We start from the raw sequence: 21,896 nt of genomic DNA, 5'->3' as shown, positions 1-21,896 counted from the left end.
CCTTCCTAATAAACCTGAATGTCATGATTTTAGCTAGCCCTAGAAAGTCTAGCCCTGACTCTTCACTATTCAGGGTGGAACATCCTCCACCTTGACCGTTCATTCTCCTCTCCATAGTCTGCATTTGGAATCCTGCACAGGCCAGCTGAGATGTTCAGGGTGACAATCCTCACCTTCAGAAGCTGGAGAACTGAAAGCAGGGCTGGGCACTCCTGGTGGAAGATTTCTGGTTGCAGAACTTTTCTTCTGCTGGTTCACCACAGTCTGAGTTTGATGCTTGGGAGCTTTTTGGGCAAGCATTTACCTGGACTTTGGGCTGGGACTATGGCGTGCCCCCCTCCTGCCCAGCTGGTGATTTGACATAGTTAAAACACAGGGACAGTTATTATGTTGTAGAATGGGGAGTGGAGCAAATAAAAAAACAAAGATGGATTGAAAAGGAACATAATGGATTTGGGGCCAAAACTCATCATTCTAAAAATATATCCTGGATTGCATCCAATGTGTGGTGCAGAATTGGAGGCACAATGAATGACACATTAATGATCATGACGACGCACTTTTTGAACAGTGGTAGCATTCAGTGACCTCATCTAGCACAGCAGTCAGTGTATAACAATTTGTATTGAAGCAAAGCAACAGAATCCAAAGTTGCAGTTCAATGCACAGGCCCCCTACCACACAAATTTGAATGGAATCAGGTGTTCTTTCTATATACTGATCCACCCACCTTTCCCAATAGATTTCCATTGCTCCCTTTCCAAGACCCTGGAGTCTTGCACAGCTGATCATTCTGTTATTCCTCACAGTGGAGTCCGATAAAGGCTCCCCGGGACATGTAGATTATTGTCATATATTTTGCTAATCATTTACACATTCTAACATTACGGCAAAAATTAAGTCTTACAGAACCCCATCACGTCTATGGAGTAGATGTAATTATACAATGGTCTGGTGAGCAGGAAGTCTCGAAATGAATTTGCAAGGCGGACAGAAGGAATATATTGTCTTATCAGGAGAGAATCAACCCCAAATGGTTTTTCTTGTGTTGCTTCAGATTTTTGTGTGTGAAATGATTGATGACAACTAACATGAGTCCTTGCTCCTGAAATAGATTCATCTTCTCTGGAAACAGCTGTTCTTTAAGCATGTATCCTTAGTATATCAGAATCCCTATTCTTCAGAAAATGATCTAGGAAAAGTCCGCAGATATCCAAGCCAGAGAGCTATTGGTTTCATATCCCAGAGGTCTTTATAACAAAAATGCCAGACTTAAAAAGAGGTGAAAGGAAACAGTAAGACAAGGGCTCCTGGTGCAGCTATCACCCTGGGTTCTCGTAGTGTGTGAAACTGTAGAGTTTCCCTTTGAGGTGCTGGAAGTCAGGCCTCTGATCTGGACTGAGGTGCCAGCACTTGCGCATGATTTCATAGAGCATGGATGGGCACTTTGGTGGGCAGGACATCTGGAAACCTGTTTGGACTTTTTGGCAAACCTCACTGTTACTCATACCTACATATAAGGAAGAAAAAGTGTGTTAGAAGCATCACCGCATAACCCAAGTGCAGCCAGAATAACAACTGGAATCCAGTATCTTTGGGGGTAAGTGCCATTATTCCTTCTTGAAGCATATTTGTATGAACTTGGGAAAGTGGCTGGGATATAAATTGCCATGCTCAATTCTGCCCTGAGTTACACTTGTGAAAGTCAGCAGCAAATATGCTGGTGTAACTGCAGGCAGAAAGGAGAGTTTAACCTTGATTTACACTGGGGTGCAATCAGAAGAAGAGTGTTTTCCCAAGCTTTGATACCTGTAACGTGTGTATCTTGTCAGCACAAGAGCAGGGTTAAAATTTTTGACATTTATTTTCAGTGAAGAATGCAGATTTGATAACATCAAAACATGTGCATTCAGGTCAGTTTCATCAAATAGTTTCTGTTCAAAAACAACTTTTAAAAAATGTCAAAAGAACCAAAATGTTTCATTTAGAAAATCACAAATAAAATGTATGGATCTTCCCATTTGAAGAGAAATTTTGTTTCAAAATTTCCTTTGATTTTCTTATTTAAAAAAATTAAAAACTTTTCCAAAATGCTCAAAATCAAAGCAATTTTCTTTCCTTTTTCGGGATAGCTAAAAATCCATTATTTGCACAGCTCTAGTCATCGTGGCTTCTTGCCAATGACTCTACCTTGGGCTCCAAACCAAACACAAAGCAGGTGCTTTCCACGATACCTCGTGAAATTAAACTTACGCTGTGTGCAACTCCTTGCTATTCAGGCACAATACCTGGATATGGAATCTGTCCATAGGTGATAATTTCATACAGAAGGATCCCAAAAGACCAAACATCAGACTTCATGGAATAGCGTCCATGCGAAATGGCCTCAGGGGCTGTCCATTTATAGGGGATATTCCTGGAGTAAGACAAGTACACATCATCCTACAAACACAAAGGATTTGTGATTAAAAGGAGAGGTAGATACAGCTCCTGGAAGCAGGACTCTGCTCCCTCCAGAGGTCAAAAATCGGTGCCATTCGGTTTGGACCGAAGGAAACAAAACTGGGATTTTACAGTAGGTGAGACTGGCTAACTGCTCTCCAAGGATCAGGCATGAGACCAGTCTGAAAAACTGAGCAAAGGAGAAAGAGAAGAATCACCCTCCCACATTAGCTGAGGAGCTCCTCTGTGCAGTCCACACCAGCCCAGCATAATATTCCATGACTGTGCCATAATCTCCACAGAGATCCCATCCCTGACTTCTCCCTACGTGCTACTGGGCAGGGAGCCTCGACAGGACGTCTTCACATCCGATATTGTCTCCATATTCTGCCCCCAACTCTTGGCCAGTGCAATCCCACTGGTTCTGCAGCAACCAGACCCTCTGCAACCACAGAAAACTGGGAGTGATTTGGCCATAAGAGATTATTAGTGTATTCGGCATTGATGTTGTTTTGGGATTGAGAAGCACCTGCTGTGGAAAGCTTCTCCCAGCTACTGATCATTGGATCCATTCCAACCCACCTTATTCTACAATCCTTCTTCACCTCTTGTCGCCCTCTGAGTTGAATGGAATTACTCACTTGGGTAAACACTATCCTGCATGAGAATGGGTTGCAGAATCAGGCCCTGAGACAATTCCTTTGCAAATATGCCTGTCGCTCCATTAATTTGTGTGTCCAAAGTTAGCCACATTTTAACATTACTCAGAGGGGAATGTATTCAGAGCACCATGGAGTAAATTCACGGTTTGCATGGGGGTAACTGTGAGCAGATTATGGCTCATGGTTATTAACCATCAGTGGGCCTCAGTTATGTTATCTTAAGCTCATTGAGGGATTCATCAGGGTCCAGTAATCACATTTTGTTACTTCCCCCTTCCAAACCAACCGTTGTCAGCCCTGAACTGATTGACAATACCTTGATAAGCCTGGCCAGGCCAAAGTCACCCACTTTGCAGATGTTGTTTTCTCCAACAAGAATATTTCTCGCAGCTAAATCTCGGTGAACAAAATTCTGAGACTCTAAGTAGCACATCCCATCAGCCACCTGGGATGCCATGTCAACCAAATCGGTCATTTCCAGATGCTCCCTTTCTGACTCTGACAAAAAGTGAACAAAAGATCCTTCTATTATTATCTAGCTCCAATGGCCATATGGATCAAAGACAGGAAAATAGCTCTGGGTGGTGGAAGACACACTGTGGTGAAAAGGCAAAGCAAGATCTTAGCTGGTCATGGAAACCTGTGTAGATGTCACATAGGGATAAGAACATACTCATATGTTAAATTTAATTTCAGTCAAAAAGTTTCAGAGAGTTCCAGAGGTAGAGCAGTATATATCTCATATCTCTTCCATCACCTGATAAAATAGGCTTGGTTTTGTATTTGACAAGTTGAAGCATGTGAGAAAAAAAGATAGAAAGAAGAATTCCAAAGGCATAAACGTATTCAATTTTCAGAGATTTTAAACTTGACATTTTTAAAATTTTGAAATTTAGACAAAATTTCCAGCTTTGATAAAAACAATAGGAAAAATATTGAAAAAAATCAGCAAATTTTTACCATGTTTTTTTCTACCAGCATAAATTTTAACCATTTTTTCTCCCAACAATATAAATGTATCCAAAGATTCGGGGGAAAAAAATCAAAACATCTCTAGAAACACCCCTTACACCAACATAATCAATCTCTGTATTGCACTTCTCTGGATGACAAAAGCTGACCTCACTGAATTTAGTGAATCAGTTCCATCCCTGCTGTTGTTAAAACCAATGATGGATGAACAGCAAGGATGAAATTGTGCCTTTCACTTTTCCCCACAATTAAATTATCTCCGCCATTGAAAAGTATCAGGTAATCACTGACATGGGTTTATTATCTTCCTGCCAAAATTGTCTTGGGCTAAAATTTTCAAAAGCAACTAAGTCACTTAGGACCTTAAATTTCTTTTTAAAAAGTGACTTAGGCCCTGAGCCTCAAAGGTATTTAGGTGCTTAACTCCCATGGGTGTAGGGACCTAAAATACCTTTGAAAATCTGGACCTTAGGAGTCCAATGAGAGACTTAGCTTCTTAAGACATTGAGGTGGCTTCAAAAAGTGAACCCTGGGTCACTTCCCACCTGCTTAATCCCAGAACCTTGAAGTACGTGTGGTTCCAAGAGACTAGACCACCATTTTAAAAAATGTCCACCAATTATTTTGGAGGCCTCAGCTGTTGGATGCCCTGCATGAGACAGCTACTGCCTGAACTACCACAGTTGCCATTGCTTCACCTACTACTAGATCAGTCATACTTGTTCCAGAGACAGCTCCTTCCTGGAGATCATCCTCTAGTTTTTATGCCCTCTTTTTAACATAAGCTTCTATCATCACTGTAAATTAGGGAAGAATGGAGGAGGGTGGCTTGAAGATCAAATCTTTCTCCACTCATCATGGCTTGAAGTCACCAGGAAGCACCACTACTCTGCCTTACCTCGGAGAAAATCTAGCAGGTTTCCCTTGAGCATGAGCTCTGTGATGATGTAGAGAGGATCTCCAACAGAAGAGATGGCATAGAGGGAGAGGATGTGCTTGTGCCTCAGATTCTTCATTACCTCGATTTCGTTCTTGAAAGTGGCCTGGTATGTCAGGTCAGCTGCAAAGGACCCGTGCAAGAAAAGAGAATGGGAAGGAATGAGATACTTTAATAGAGATCTTTACATTGAATTACCTCTTCCAAGTCCAAAAGGCTACCGGCAGAAACATAAGAGAAATGGAGACACGGGCATTCATGTCCATCCTAAAGCAATAAGAATACTTGGACGAAGAAATTGTCCCACTAACACCCCTTCGTAGATAAGAGATGTGGAATCCTAAAGTAGGGCATTTCACAGAGCTAGTCTCTGGTGTTACTCTTGAGGTGACAATATTAATACTGTTGCCCCTTTTCGACCTAGGCGGCTAGTCAAATTTCAGGGCCGTGAAGATGTTCCAGTTGGAAGCAGAAATTGATGGTATCATAGCTTTCCTACTCAGATCTGAACCTTAGAGTTCAGAACATAAGATGCTAGCATGAAACCTCCAAGCTTAATTACCAGCTTAGATTTGATATCACTGCCACCAGCCAGATTCCAGTGTCTGGCGCACTCTGATCTCCCCAAAACCTTCCCTGGGGGACCCCAAGACTCAGATGCCCTGAGTCTACAACAAAGGGAAATAACCCCCTCCCCTTGTCTCCTCTTTATTTCCTCCCAGGCTTCCCCTCCCTGGATAGCCCTGGACGAGCCCACTATTTCAATTCCTTGAAATGCAAAACAGAGAGATCCAGTTTCTTTCACCCTCAGTCAGAGTCCCTGCAAAGGTAAGCTTGCACTCTGACACAGAGATTTCCCCCTCCCAGTCTTTCCCTGAGAGAGACCGTAACCCTGGCACAGAGATTCTATCCCCTTGAGCCTCAGCTAGAAAAGAAAATCCACAAGTTTTAAAAAGAAGCTTTATATAAAAAGGAAAGAAAAAGGCATAAAACTGGTCTCTGTATCAAGGTTGACATTAACACGGGTCAATTGCTTTAAAAGAAAATGAATAAACAGCCTTATCCAAAAGATATACAATTTAAAACATTCCAGCAAACTACACACATGTAAATTACAAAACAATATAAAACTATTGTCTTTCTACCTTTATACTTACACTTGGAAACAGAAGATTAGAAAGCTTGGAGAGAGACAGTTCACTCTCAGAGCCGAGAAGCAACAGGCAAGAGAGAAAGAAAACACACACCCAGAAGTTCCCTCCCTTGAGATTTGAAAAATCTTGTTTCCTGATTGGTCCTCTGGTCAGGTGTTTGGTTACCCCTTTGCAGGTGAAATAGACATTAACCCTTAGCTATCTGTTTATGACAGATGGAGTCTGGCATTTTCTTTGATGCAATCTTGTTTATTTACAAGGAAATAGTCCAAAGTCCTGCATCTCCGAATGCAGGAGGAGTCAAGAACCAAAGGAGCAGTGTCTTAGCTTATAGCCCTAAACCTTTTTAGCCAACACCAGGCTCAAAACTGCTCTCTCTAGCTTTTCCAGGGTCACCTTGGGCTCACCTCAGTGAAAAGCCCCTCTGCTTTGCCCACCCAGCTTAAAACTCCTGGGGGGGGGGGGAGGTTCACAACCCCTGTTGTCTTAGGGGAGGCTCTTGTGCTTAACTTATCCTGAGAGTTGTGTTAATTGAAGGGTGCATTCACACCCCATCTCAAAGAGTTTGTGACCCATTCAGTCACCCCTACTTCTCAGCATACCAATATTGTGACTGGTGAGATGCAGCAGGGCCAGGGAGAAGTGGGAGAGTGATCTTATTGGGTGCTGGGAAGTGGATGGGCATAAGCCCTAGGCTAATTAAGACATGGCTCCTTGTATAGTAGGGAAGGTTACTACAGGTTAGTTAGAGCACCTGTATTCAGTTAGGCCCTATCAGGAACCTAATAAAAAACCCTGCTTCAGGCAGACAGGGTGGTTGGTGTGAGGAAAGAGAGAGGACTTGAGTTTGGAGGTGTGTTGCTGAGAATTAAAAGACCAGAGAATGGGAGGAAGGGATACCCTGCCCCAGTAGGGCAGGGAGACTCCCTCCCTCAGTGTCAAGGACCGAGGGTAACCCTACCCAAGGGGGAAGGAGGTAAGAAGCCCACAGGGGTTGACAGGAGCTGGGGCTCAGAGTGAGGAGCAAACCCAGACCCCTTTCCTGCTTCTGTCCTCTACCACCTTCTCGGGCCATTAGCGCGGCCCTCAGCACCCCAAGAGCAGGGGTAGAGGGATGGTGTCCTAGCACCCCCCGCCAAGAAAAGTGTGGGACCCACCATACCAGCACTGGCCATTTTGCCACACTGGGTATCAGCTTTAGGACCTTGCATGGAGTCACGGGACTTTAGTGACTCATTTTGGCAGCTGGACCAAGTGGGACTTATTATCTCCACCTCAGGACTACAAAGCCATGCCCTGATGGTCACAAAGGAAGTGTTTTTCAACCATGTTGGCTCAATTAGCTTCACACAAGCAAAAAGCTCTCTCAATACTCATGAAGAAGATGTAGGCTAACACACTTAAATCCATAGAACTGGCTGGCTTTTAACCTAGGGTAGCCTTTCTGGAGTCAGAGAAAGCAGGAGGAAAGCCTTTCAGAGAGAAACCCTAGGAACAGCCTGCTCGGAGCTGGGGCTACACTTCATGTTGTAGATACAGGCCTGCCTCAGGGCTTTGTTATTATATAAGGCAAAACTCAGGGGTGTTAAGATGAGTTCCTGTCTGCATCCTGTAGAACTTGCCCATACCGGTATTGCACTGACCTCTTCTTTTGTCATTCAGTGTTGAACACACTCTAAAACAATATGCATCTCCTCACCCTTTGGGGGCGAAGCCAGATTTTTAGGCACCTGCTCCCCTACTTGGTGTAAACTTTGCTTGTGCCAATCAGAAACGAACACACACAGGTTTTGGGCTCCGTCCCCTATGACACTTCTGTAATGTCATAGTAAGTACTTTAGGCCGCCCTGCCATGTGCAGGCAGGCAGAGGAGAAAGAAAAATGAATCCTGTGTATCCTGTGTACACCCGTAACCGAGCCTGATCACCTCGAAGCCTCTCTCTCAGCTCACGTGTTTCAAACAGAGTTTCTACGTTTGCCGGTCGTTATGCGTTGGTTTGTATTTGTAAGTATCGGTTATTACTAAATGCTGCATCTTTGTTTATAAATATTGTTAGTAGATTTTTAGTCATTGTGTGTTTTAGTTTATTAATTCTATTAGCTAACATACGCTGCTCCTTACCCCTTGTAACTATCACCAATAAAACTTTAAATTGATTAATTTTAGTTGATGTGTGTCTGCAGTTCGCATCGTGACCCATACTCTCCTTGCATCCCTTACCTATATAGTCTGTTGCCACGTGCAGCCTGGTAAATAACAGGCCTGCACTTCCTTTCGCCCCTGCGAATACGTGGCAATCTACATGGCGTCACGAACAGGATGCAGGGGAGTTGGGCCATGCCCATGGCATGCTGCAAACCGCGCAGATAATGAAACTGAACAGTTCCAACATTTGCAGTTTCACCTTTTACTAGCCAAAATTCGACTAGGAACAGCCTGCTCGGAGCTGGGGCTACACTTCATGTTGTAGATACAGGCCTGCCTCAGGGCTTTGTTATTATATAAGGCAAAACTCAGGGGTAGGGGGTGAGTTTGCACCATAACCACTGTGGTTACAAATACTTTGCATTTCTTCATGACCCTTTAAACAAAAAACTCACAATAATGACTGACGACCCTCTGCCACAGAGTTGAAGGCAGCTGTACAGTGACACTACCCTACCCATGCAGCAAGGCATCCTGGGAGTTGTAGTTCCCAGTGGCACTCTTGCAATCATAAGCCAGAGAAAAGAATGCTGGGAAATGGAGCAGGAATATAAATGCTCTCCATTTCCATCTCCTGCCTATAATAATCTTCTGTTGACAGGTAGGAGAGGCCTGCTGCCGCAGTGACTGGGGTCTTTGCTGAGAGGAAATCAGGGAAGGAGGCTAGAAGGGGCTGTGGGAAGCACTCTGAGAAAGATCCAGGGAAGATCCAAGAAAGATCCAAGAAGCAGGCAGGACTCCGGAACGGTGGGGTATGTTCTTTATTTGGGAGCGGGCTGTGTGAGAAGCACTGGACTCAGGGGTGAAGGCTTAGACTTGGGTCGGAAGAGCTGTTTGTTGTCAATGGACTCTTGTTATCCTGAAAAGGGTAGAGTTTTGGTTTGGCCAGTACTTGAGAGCAGCCAGACAGTGGGGGAAGCTGAAGCTGCAAAGAGAAGACAAGCCACCACTACACTCTCTAGATAAAGAGCACAAACATCCTCCCAGAATAAAAGCTCTCACCTTTGGGGATTGTTTTAATTGCAACTTTGACCTTCTTTTTCCAGTATCCTTCATAAACTTCTCCAAAGTATCCAGCTCCCAGCTTCTTGATGAAACTGAATTCTTCTCTGGGTCTTTCCCAGTCATCCCAGTGAGGCAGAGGCTCTTGTTCTTGCTAGATTAAACAACAACAAAACAACTTTATAATGTTTCAGCCTGAGAAAGTCCATCAGGGGAAATAACGGAGATGCCTGAAGGACTGGCTAGAACAACATGAATGATGTGTTATGATCAGTGCTCTCTACGAGGGCTGATGGACCAATCAAGCAGGGTGATTGATGTGATTATACATCCAGAGAAAAGGTGTTATATTCGCTCTACACGAGTTGGTGACAACAAGATGTTCCAGGATATGTGCTCCTCCAATGTGTCATTGCCATGGAAGTACTCAGATACCATGGAGATGTTTGCAGACCACATTGAGGGGAATCACGTAAGCAACTAGATAATTAAACCATTTGGGGCAGGGCAACACGTGTTTTTCCACTTGCAAAAATGCCACCTTTTCTTTCTTTAGTTTCTCTTTTGCAACATGAAAGGCAGCATCCACAAGCATAAACCCCATGCCACTTCACCAAGGAAAAGTGTTTTTTCTATCAAAAACAAATGAGACTTCACTATCTAGAGACCAAAGCTGCACCCCAGGCCAAGTTTCTAACTGCAGCTTGGGTGAAATAGTCACAACTGGAAATTATTTTTCCCCTAGAGTGACATCTATGATTTTTTGTTGCCAAACCTCAGGTTTCTAACATGAATATCCATGAAGCAAAAGCTGGTGGCTTGACTGACTTCTCTACAGGTGTCCTATTTGTGAGACAAGGCTTCTTCATTGCATCCTCCTTCTGCTGCAGTGAGGCATGTGCGCACAGGCAGCAGTGAAGAGGTTAAGGAATGGTCTATGTATCAGCTGCTATTTCCATGTCACTGGGTGAGCATAAGAGACGCTACATGCTTCCTTAGTCAAATGACATAGATGCAGACTCCCCAGATAACACTCAATCTTCCACCCACATAAAGTTCTAATATACACCCAAACCACCTGCCAATCTGAGATGCTATCCTGATACCTTGCTCCTTCAGTCTCCCTTGCCATTTCTTGATATGCTTATGCATTAATTTGCCATAAACCTGAGGGTAACTCCCCTGACTTCAGTATTTACACCAGGGATTGATTTTTGCCAAGCAAATTTGATTTCTATAATTGCTGATCTTACAGAATGGACAGTGACTAATAGGATGTATATACAACATTGAAAGAACTTGTATAATACTCCTGGGGAATTCTGCACCAAAAAATTAAAAATTCTGCAAAATTCTCCATATTTTGTCAAAATAACGGAGTATAATCATGCCAGTTTCAATTATTTTAGTAATTTATTTAAACTGCAATACAGAAAAAAAATCACAACAACAATCCAGCATTTCCTAAACACATGAAAGTTACACTGCAAATACTTGGTAACCAATACCCTGCATTCCAGTTATAATCTGGATTTTCATTGAAATTACATTACAGAACACCAAACAGCAAAATAAAAATAAAGTAGAATGTCGCTTTAAATTTCTCCGACTTTCATGCATGAAAGTCATTCATTTTTGCGAATCGTTGTCCTGCATTTCAATACAATCCAGTATTTTTATTTAAATTATAGTACAGAAAACAAAGAGCCTTCATTTTTTTCTCACTTAATGATTTCCTTCTTGCAGAAAGGATCAAATTGTACAGTGAAAAACTTCTCTTTCCATCTGCAGGGTTTGAGACAGCATTTATGCAGTTCAAGGCCAATTTGGCAATATTTGGAATCTTCTCTTTCACCAAAAGCCAAAACACTTGGAGCTTTACAAAAATAGGTTTACTTTGAATAGCTTCAAGCACAATCTTTTCCCTGTACAGTTTTAGCTCCTGTTCAAGTACCTCAGAAAAACCAGGTATTGCTTGAAAATACTCACATAGTGTACTGGCAAGATATAAACACAATAAGGATCAAATAACCTACAAGCCTTCAGAAAATTCAGACCTGGTTGTCCAAAGGACAAATATTTGTCAAGCTTCATGGAATGCCTCTTTAAAGAGAGCTAGAAAGGCAAGTCTTTCAACAGGAGATAAGTTTTCCCTAAATTTGAAAAACTCTGAGGTGCTTTCTGAAGGGAGCTCTAGACGTGAACTGCAATATATCTGCTGTTCTTCCAGAAGGTCAAATGCTTTAACAGTGCAAAGCTTCCTGTTCTCAAATGCCAGATTTAAACTGAGAATTTGTTCACCTTTCTATGCTAGAAAAGTGATCTGTACAAAAGTGATTTGTACTTTGGGTCATTCAGCATTATCTGAATAGTTGGCACAGAAACTGAGGAGTATCTGTTGCTCTCGTCACTGAAGAACTCTTTGTAGAACTGAAAGTTCTTAGAGTGATACTGAATATCATGGACCCAGATGTTCCCACGTGTTCTACCTGGCTCGAAGGCATGGATGCTTTTGCATCTGGAGACTCCTCTTGTAGTTTCTGGTTAATGAAACGGCCGTACCTCACTTTCCTACTACCAGAGTAATAGAACATGTTTTTGAAGCACTTTACATGTGTATCAACCAGCTGAAAAGGCTTTCAAAATGATTCACCAATTAAATTAACAATACGTGCTAAACAGGTGATATGCACAGAATTTGAAAACAGCATAGAGAAAATAGAATTAAATGCCTTTTTCATGCAACTAACATTGTCAGTATCAATTACGAAAACATTTTCATAATCAAGCTGGTACTCATTTCCTGCTTTGACTACAGCCTGTGAAACAGCTGACTGATTAACAGCATCTAAAAACACTTTATCCACCAAAAAAGAGTTAACATGCCCATGGCAAGCAGGTTCTAATGGTGCAAACAGTACACTCATCAAAGATAACAGCGATTTTCTTGTCTTTAAGCTTCAGTTTTAAGTTTTCCTTTTCTTTGAGGTACATTTTGGGTGAGTGTCTCAGTCAGTTGTGTCCTATCAGGAATCGCACCACCATTCCGGACCCTGCTGTCAAGAAAATCTCGCATAAGTGGGTGGTCAGTCTTCAACATAGAGATGTTGGCACCTGCTAGTGTCTTCACTCATGCTGTACAAATCTGAAAGTAGAGAAGTTTGGTGCTTACTCAAGACTTACCTATGTTTATTATTCATGTAACATCTTTAATCTTAGATTAATACATTTATTCACATTATATTTAGTTCCGAATGTCTAGATTTTAATTTAGATTTATAGTATAATAAATGATCACATGATTCCATATATATTGTAATATTTAGTTATTTGGCTTATGTCTCTATTCAAGGAGATAACAAAAGTGCATTATTAAATTACAATTGACTGTAGAACATCACGTGAAAGTGCAAAAGTGACCGTGTAGAGTGTATTATCATCAACAGAAAACTGACCATAGTTATCACTTAAAAAAAGTTTAAAAACAGAGCTGTCTATTCAAGATCTCTGAGCAAGTGAAGAGACCCCATCGCTATAGTTCTTCTAAGCTACTTATCTTATTTTTCTATATTATAAGATTTTCTGATATTTCCACTCACCTGCACACGTTCTTTCTCTGCCTGTGTTTTGTTTTTCAGCGTACGTGTTTCTGCCTTCCTCTTGAGCCATATCTTCCTTCAGTTTGGGGTTTTTTTTAAGGCAAAATGATCAACAAATTACAGAACATCGGTCATGATTGAGAACAACACTGCAGGATGCGCAAAATAATTTGTCCCCCTCCAGGTGCAGTTTTGCAGGGAATTCTCGAGCATGAGAAGTTGGCATGGCCGTTTTCCGTGCAGGATGTGAAAGCCATTCACGTCATGCACAAGAATGAATATCCCTTTGGTAACTTCATCTCGACCTGGCTGGCTACTCCATGCAGTGCTTGGTTCCGACTGTCCTGACATTTTCTTGACTGCTTGACAAATGTTTTATTTGCCATCAGAGTCTTTTTTTTTTTTTTTAAATGGGTAAGTAAAATAGATCCTGAGCTGCAATCTAACTCCATTGTGCCACTTGGGCAGAGGACAAAAGCAAGAAACCACATAGCTCTTCCTAGCTGAGGATTCCCTTCCTGTCATTTACAATAAGGCACCTTTACACCACCTTGGCAATGTAAAGGAGCCTTAAAACTTTTACACCTGTTCTATGCTGCTGGGGGAATTGATTAAGAATGGGAACAATTCAATAACAGTAGGAACAGTAATAACTAAGCAGGCAGGCTGCTACATTTTCTGCTCTTCTTAGAATAGAATAGAATCATAGAATAGAATATCGGGGTTGGAAGGGACCTCAGGAGGTCATCTAGTCCAACCCCTGCTCAAAGCAGGACCAATCCCCAACTAAATCATCCCAGCCAGGGTTTTGTCAAGCTTGACGTTAAAAACCTCTAAGGAAGGAGATTCCACCACCTCCCTAGGGAACCCATTCCAGTGCTTCACCACCCTCCTAGTGAAAAAGTTTTTCCTAATATCCAACCTAAACCTCTCCCACTGCAACTTGAGACCATTGCTCCTTGTTCTGTCATCTGGTACCACTGAGAACAGCCTAGATCCATCCTCTTTGGAACCCCCTTTCAGGTAGTTGAAACCAGTTATCAAATCCCCCCTCATTCTTCTCCTCTGCAAACTAAACAATCCCAGTTCCCTCAGCCTTTCCTCATAAGTCATGTGCTCCAGCCCCCTAATCATTTTGGTTGCCCTCCGCTGGACACTTTCCAGTTTTTCCACATCCTTCTTGTAGTGTGGGGCCCAAAACTGGACACAGTACTCCAGATGAGGCCTCACCCAATGCTGAATAAAAGGGAATGATCACATCCCTTGATCTGCTGGCAATGCCCCTACTTATACAGCCCAAAATGCCATTAGCCTTCTTGAGGGGATAGAGCTTGCCTTGAGCCTACCTCCAAACAACCTGAAGCTCTAGCCCTCCATGCCAGGTGTGTGGCAATAGCCTCTCTCACTCATTCAGTCACATGCACGCCCAGCCCCGTCCGCCTGGCAGTGATTGATGTCTCCCCACACACGCCCAGCCCTGCACCCCCCACAGTGATTTACATCTCCACTGGTTGCTCCAGGGGCTCGAAGAGAGATGTCTGGGCTGCCTGGGAAGGGGTGCATGTCCCCCGCAGATTTCTTTGCTTCCCCATTTTTCTGTGGGGAGCAAAGAACTCTGCAGAGGATATGAATTCTGTATTCGTGCAGTGGGGCAGAATTCCCCCAGGAGTATATAACATACGTGCAGTCCCTGGATGGCAGTGTTCGGTTGGCACTAAGTATGCATTTCTGGGTCGGGGGCTGATTTAGTTACTCATTTGCAGATTTATAAGGCCAGAAAGGACCATTGTGACTAACAAGCGTGATCTCCTGGATAACACAGGCCATGGGTCTTCCCAGGAGCAGCGCCAGGGTTTTTGGTGCCCTAGGTGGGGGTCCTTCTGCGCTCCCAGTCTTCAGAGCACTTTGGCGGTGGGTCCCGGAGCGAGTGAAGGACCCGCCGCAGAACTGCTGCCGAAGACCCGGAGCACGGAAGGACCCCCTGCCGCCGAATTGCCACCCCCCAAATCCTGGCGCCCTAGGCGACTGCCTAGGTTGCCTAAATGGAAGTGCCGCCCTGGGTCTTCCCTGAATTAATTTCTGTTTGAACGAGAGCATATTTTTTAGAAAAAACATCCAATCTGGATTTTAAAATTGCCAGTGATGGGGACTCCACCACAGATCTTGGTAAGGTGTTCTATTGTTAAAAAAAATGGTGCTTTATTTACAGTCTGAATTTGTCTAAACTTCATTGTCCAGTCATTAGCTCTTGTTATACCTTTGTCTGCTAGACTGAAGAGCACATTATCAAAGTTTTGTTCCCCATGCAGGTACATACAGACTTTGATCAAGCCGTCCCTTAGCCGTCTCTTTGTTAAGCTAAACAGATTGATTTCCTAGAGTCTATCACTATAAGCCATGTTATCCAATTCTTTAATCATTCTCGTGGATCTTATAGACTCATAGACTTTAAGGCCAGACGGAACCATTGTGATCATCTAGTCTGACCTCTTGCACATTGCAGGCCAAAGAACCTCACCCACACACTCCAGTCACAGACCCCTGAGCTCTGGCTGAGTTCCTGAAGTCATAGAATCATACCACTGGAAGGACCTCGAGAGGTCATCTAGTTCAGTCCCCTGCACTCATGGCAGGACTAAGTATTATCTAGACCATGGTATCTCTCTCATGTTATAAGTGTGACAACTCATGTATCACCTAACAATAGGAATACGTAGGGCTAGATTTGCAAAGATATTTATTCACCTGAAGATGCAGGTAAGTGCCTAGAGGGATTTTACAAAAATGCCTTAACAGATTAGGCATCTAATGTCTATTGATTTCAATGGGAGTTAGGGGCTTAACCTGTTTAACAGCTCTTAAAAACGCTACTATGTGCTTATCTGCACCTCTAGGCACTAAAATACCTTTGAAATCTGGCCCTCAGTGCTTATATGGCACCTACCTCCTAATGATTTTACAAAAGTGGGTATTATTCTCCTCATGTTACAAACTGAGAAACTGAGGCACAGGTAGGTTTCAGGACATGCCCAAAGTCAGAGAGTCAGTGACAGAGTCAGGAATAGCATCTACATCTTCTGATTTCAAGTCCCTTGGTCTAACAAATAGATTTTAAGATCTCCGGTAGAACACAAACCAGAGAATTTTACCCTGTGATTGAGCCCATCTGACCTCCTGTATAACACAGGCCATAAAATTTCACCTCATCACCCCTATACTGAGCCCATCTGACCTCCAAGCCTGCATGCAAGAAGACGTCAAGCTTGCCCTGCCATATCCTGACTCACTCACCAACTAACGCTCCCACCACAAGCATCATCCTGGCAGTTCTTGGCTGGCTCAGATTTACCTTCCAGCAGGGGATTGTCAGTCTCAGGCCGTGGGAAAGATTCTTCGCTTTGTAATGCTCCACTAGGCTGAGCAGATCCGGGAAGGAGAGCGCAGCGTTCATGTAGAGGTTCCCCTGGGAGTTCCGCCAGATCTTGTAGTGCCTCACAATTGAGTCATCCCGAACTGGGAAATCAAGGAGGAGAGGGGGGAGGAGCACACAATGCAAAACAGTCATTAAATGTGTTGCTACCTTCCTGTTCCAGTAACTGACAACATGCCAGGAGGCAAGAAGTCATTCCTCACACACCTGTCACGGGTGGGGGGAAAGGTTTGCATCTGTACAGGGTCTGCCTGCCGCCTGCGCCTGGGTTTCAGAATCGAATGGGGTGATCCCTCACTAAAATCACCAATTTGCTTTAACTTAAGGCCTGGCTGTCAGAGGTGCTGAACAATCTGTCACTCTCACTGACTGCAGAGTTGTGGGTGCTCAGCACCTTGGGAAATAAGGCCCTTGGTGTAATGTGGATTGGAATCCCTGGAGACAGAGAACATGTCTAACTTAAAAGTGTCTGTAAAGCACCTTGCTCACTGAAATAAACCAAATATGTAACCATCTCAAATGTGTCTTAGTGATGACTAGCAATGCATTCAGGAATTTTAGTCAGTTCCCTTCAAACACTGCCAATGCTTGCAGAGAAGAATCCAGTGTCCTCTTATCTTGTGTTTCTGATCCTTGTTCCCTGCTGCACATTGACTCAGTGCACACTGTTAGACACATGCCCTCCAAGAAGTCTTCCTGGAACTCACAAGCCCCGGTTTCAGCTGGAACTATGTTTTTTTTTTTAAAAGGTTTAAATACGTTTACATTTAAGGCCATGACCTTAACTTAAATCACTCATTACTGGCAAACATCCCAGTTATTTTTGCTCTGTTTCCTGGTAGGTACTGTCCTGAGACTTCATGCAGCCGCAGGAGATTAACCACTGGAACTGCGGACTGCAAACTTCACTGCTGTCTTCCTGTAACAGAGAGGCTCAGAATCCCCATTTCTAGCAGCTGTGGAAGCAGTTGGCTCAAAGGAACAACTTTCAATGTGTTTGATCTGGGATGGAGGAGGGGAAGTAGTATGTGATTTCTGTGCTATGGGACAGAGAGTGATCACATATGGTTTCTTAAAGAGACATGCCAGCCTGCTGAGCACATTTCTTTCCAAAATGTTTGTACCTACTCAGATCACTATCTGTGAAAGAAATGGGTCGAAGAGGTATTGGGGTATCTTCAGCATCTGACAGAGCTTTGTTTATGGTCAGGTTCACCAATTTCCTGGAGTAACAAGCTAAACAATTTCACAGGAAGATGCCTTATTAATAGCAACAGGTGGAGCAGAAAAACTCCTTACTTCTTACAAAGGAATTTAAAAAAGAAATCAAGACATACTACTGAATGCAAGGGCACTCTGTTCTTCCAATTTAGCCAATTCAAAAAAATGGATAGTGTCTCTTTAGTATGGCTGGCTCCTGTGAAGTTGCTAAATAGTCCAGAAAAGGAAATTCCATATTCAGTGGTCTAAGCAAAAGGGCTGGTGTTTTGTTACCGAAGGTGGGTCAGAAGGAGGGAGAGAAATAGTTAGACTTACCTGAAAGCACGTAGTCAGTATCTTTTTTCTCACTTATTCGGATTAGAAAGGCCCCCGTCTTGTTCTTTTCTGACAGCAGCCTGTGTAATGCCTCGGAACGCGAGATCTGCCCAAAAAACCAGCTGGAGGAGGAGAGAAAATAAATGTGTGTTGAGATGGAGTCTCCCTAGAGTGTCAGCACACCTGGGGATCTCTGCATCAACCCATTGGAACAACTCCATGGCCAGCTAGAGACTTCGGTGTGTTGCTGTTCTGCATCCCCCAACCACAAAGAACCTGCTTCAGGGGACAGGACTCTGCTCCCCTGCTCCATCAACACATCCCTCAAGCTAAGGAAGGTCCAGTCTCTTTCTGCTTCTATGACTTCTTTTGGGGTTGCTGCATTGTCTTTGTGATGCACCAGATCCCAGATCCCTGGACATAAATTCATGCCATGAGGTTTAGCACCAGAGTGGCTGCTGGTGGAGAGCTTCCTCATGCTGGCTAATCATATTTCACAGGACCCCACTAGTTCATCACAGGGGTTCAGGCTGCACTAGCCACTGGTTAATCGGCCCCATTAACCCTATGGATGAGTTCGCTTTACAAGTTAGTTAAGTTACAGAAGTTGGTTAACAAAGAGCATGAGCCAGTTACTGGTGGGAAGTGGCGTCCCCACCCGCTTTTCATACACACCTTCAATGTCTCTCTGGGATTCACAGCCAAAAAGTAGGGGACCAGGCTTCCCAGGTCCCTTCACCTGCTTTGCACCATCTTGGTGAGGCAAAACAGCCATAAATGAAGCTTGTTGCTGAGGTTATGCCTGGTCTGGGACACTGGCATGGCACAAAGAAGGCAGCCAGAGCAGGTCAATGACTCAGGCCCTAGATACCTAGTCCTCCCTACTTCCCTTTCCAGAGGCTGTCCTTGCCATCCAGTGCTGGGTGTAGGGGTGTCAGACACAGGTTCTCTTTGGCCTTGCCTTGTGGGATGCTGCCCCGGCATTTCATTGTAACCCAAACCTTTGTAAAAGGGCTGTAGTTTCCTATACAGAACCAAGCCACTATCTACGGCTCAGGCTCAGAGACTGACACCAAACTGCTTGGTGTGGCTAGACTGCCATTTGGCTAACAGATGCAAAGCCCTCTTATCTTCCAGCATTAAACAGTGGTTAAGATTCCTGACCCCAGCAGAGTTTTACTTACGGTTCTGCCTCCATTGTCTCCTGCTCAGCTAAGTAATTGTAAGGAACATAACCTTTGGCTAGGATCCTGTTCGAGCCATCGACTTTCCTGGCCCACCACCATTCTCCTTCTTGCCTGATGACCTGGAAGAGGTCTCCTGCCCGGAAGCTGATTTCTGTCCGTGTCCTGGCATCAAAGTCCCAGAGGCTGGTGTACAGAGGACTGGTTCCAAGCCTGGAATTCATGCTACCGGGTAGAGGAGCTGAATTATGGCAGGAGTTAGGTCTCCCCGCAGCAAAGCCAATGTCGACAAGGTTCTCATAGTTTTCCAGCCATGAGCTCTTTAAAAAGCTGTGCCGAGCGGCCCTGGAATGCTTGTCTCCGGCTGCCTTCCGAGGGTGTCTGTGTAACTCTGCCAACGTATCTCATTGGAGGCAGGTCAGATGGTACCTGCCAGGAGCAGACTTTGCAATAACGCCCTCTGTACATCATCTTCTTTATAGCTAAATTGCAGCCCTGCCCTTAAGCCACGCCTCTGTTGGCAACAAAAGGACAGAGGAAGTCAAGTGAATTGCTGCCAGGTCTCAGATGGGTGCAGGGCACCAACCCCGTGAAGCAAGCAGGGCTGGCTAGCTAAAGGCCAGAGGTGACGAGGCCATGGGTGACATGAAGAGGATTCACTTTTGGGTACCTAAAATCTGCACCGCAATCAGGAGGTGTGGTTGACGCATGTGCAGACATACAAGACCTACCTTTAACTAGCTCACATACCAATAGCAGTGACGCTGTGGCAGGATGGACTTCATCCTGAGCTCTGCAAGCCCACCTGGGACCCAAGGTGTCATTTGGATGGCTAGCTGTGTTGTCATGGCTTCATTGCTAGTGGTCTCCAAGCCAGCTAGATTGCAAGCACACCCCCACTGCAGTGTAGCCGTCTTCTGGGTGAATTTCACCCAGCTGTAGACTGCTACATGGGAGAGGGGAAGGGGAGGGAAAGGGGGAAAACAGCGATGCTAGGAGAGAAGAGAGGGAGACAAATTTATAGAGAAAGACGAGGGTCAAGGAGGTTAAAAAGGGAGGAAGGGAAGAGAGAGAAAATGGGGAAAGAGGTGAAGGGGAGGGGAATAGGGAATGAAATGGAATTTTAGAGGGTTAGTGGTGATTCTTGAGTCAGCCTGAGCATTTCAGGCATGTTAAAAAGGCAGATATTGCATGTGACACATAAGGGTGTAAAGGCAATATCCTGTCCTCCGTTTTGGGGCAAGGAGCTATGGTCAATGTCTCTCACATGCCCCAAAACAGAGGCCAGGAGGATATTGTCTTACATCGTTATCTGCCATATGTAATAACTGCTCCATAAAAGCCACTCAGCTGTATGTGCAGTCCCACTTTCATGGGATCCCACTCCCCTGTGCCTCTTATGGGACCTGATCCAATTCTCATTGAAGTCAATGGAATACTTCCTGTTGACTGTGCTGGATGAGGTCCATACAAGGCTTTTCACCTGTAGAGCTCACAACATGTAGCATAGACAACCTACTATAAGGTGTGTGCACAACTGGCTGGAAAATCACACTCAAAGAGGAGGTATCAATGGTTCACAGTCCAGCGTTAGGGGAAACTGAGGCAAAAGGAAGTCATTTTTTAATTCTAATCCTGGCCTCCAAAGCAAAGCACTTGCAACTCCTCCCAGGGTGGTATTCTCCAAAAACTTTATAAGTGTATTCTCTATCCCATTATCCAGACAAATCCCTGAGGGAGCCCCATTGATTTGGCCTTCCAGATGGACTGTGAACCATTGAGAACTACTCGTTGAGTTTGATTTTCCAGCCAGTTGTGCAACCATCTTATATTAGGTTTGTCTAGGCTATATTTCCTTGGTTTGCTTATGAGATGGTCATGTGAGACAGTATCCAAAGCCTTACTAAAGTTGAAGTATATCACAGCTACTGCTTCTCCCTATTCACAAGGCTTGTTATCCTGCCAAAGAAGGATATTAGGTTGGTTTGACATGATTTGTTCTTGACAAATCCATGTTGACTGTTACGATCACCTTATTATCTTCTAGGTGCTTACAAAGTGTTTGATGATTTGCTCCCATTATCTTTCTGGGTACCAACGTTAAACGGACTGATTTGTAATTCCCCAGGTTGTCCTTATTCGCCTTTTTATAGATAGGGGCTATATTTGCCCTTTTTCAGTCCTCTGGGACCTCCTCCGCTCTTCATGAGTTCTCAGAGATAATCACTAATGGATCAAAGATTCTTCAGCCAGTACTGTAAGTCTTGCAGGATACATTTTGTCTGACCCTGCCCACTTGAAGACATCTAACACGTCTAAGTAATTCTTAATATGTTCTTTCCCTGTTTTAGCCTTGGATCCTACCCCATTTACACTGATATTCACTATATTAGTGGTCCAATCACTGCTAAATTTATTTTGGTGAAAACTGAAACAAAAAAGGCATTCAACACTTTGGCCATTGCTGTATTTTCTGTTATTGTCTTTTCCTCCTCATTGAGAAATGGCCCTATTCTGTCCTTAGTCCTCCTCTTGCTTCTAATGTATTTGTAAAATGTTTTCTTGTTACCCTTTAAATCCCTAGCTTATTGTGTGCCTTGGCTTTTTAATTTTTGTCCCTACATGCTGGCGTTGTTGTCTTTTTATATTCATCTTGAGTAATTTGACCTGGTTTCCAATTTTTGTATGAGTTTCAGGTCGTTGACAATCTCCTAGTTAAGCCATGGTGGGCTCTTACCATACTTACTGTCTTTCCTACTGAGATCAAGAGAG

At 43.8% G+C, this 21,896-nt stretch overlaps 1 protein-coding gene across 1 annotated transcript; it reads right to left on the bottom strand.

Moving 5' to 3' along the window:
* Nucleotides 1-1,322: 1,322 nt before the first annotated feature.
* On the bottom strand, nucleotides 1,323-19,411 carry PTK6 (protein tyrosine kinase 6). Its single transcript, XM_032766471.2, has 8 exons — nucleotides 19,125-19,411; nucleotides 17,941-18,062; nucleotides 16,324-16,487; nucleotides 9,376-9,529; nucleotides 4,975-5,136; nucleotides 3,421-3,602; nucleotides 2,289-2,442; nucleotides 1,323-1,510 (listed from the first exon to the last, which is right to left on the bottom strand). Exons 1-8 carry the CDS (start codon nucleotides 19,346-19,348, stop codon nucleotides 1,323-1,325), a joined length of 1,350 nt encoding a protein of 449 aa, XP_032622362.1. The 5' UTR covers nucleotides 19,349-19,411.
* Between the last annotated feature and the right edge of the window lie 2,485 nt (nucleotides 19,412-21,896).

This window comes from Chelonoidis abingdonii, chromosome 14 (genome assembly GCF_003597395.2).
Source record: "Chelonoidis abingdonii isolate Lonesome George chromosome 14, CheloAbing_2.0, whole genome shotgun sequence".
Lineage (NCBI taxonomy): Eukaryota > Metazoa > Chordata > Testudines > Testudinidae > Chelonoidis > Chelonoidis abingdonii.
Note: the sequence above shows the minus strand (reverse complement) of the source record. Positions and strands in the feature narration are given on the sequence as shown.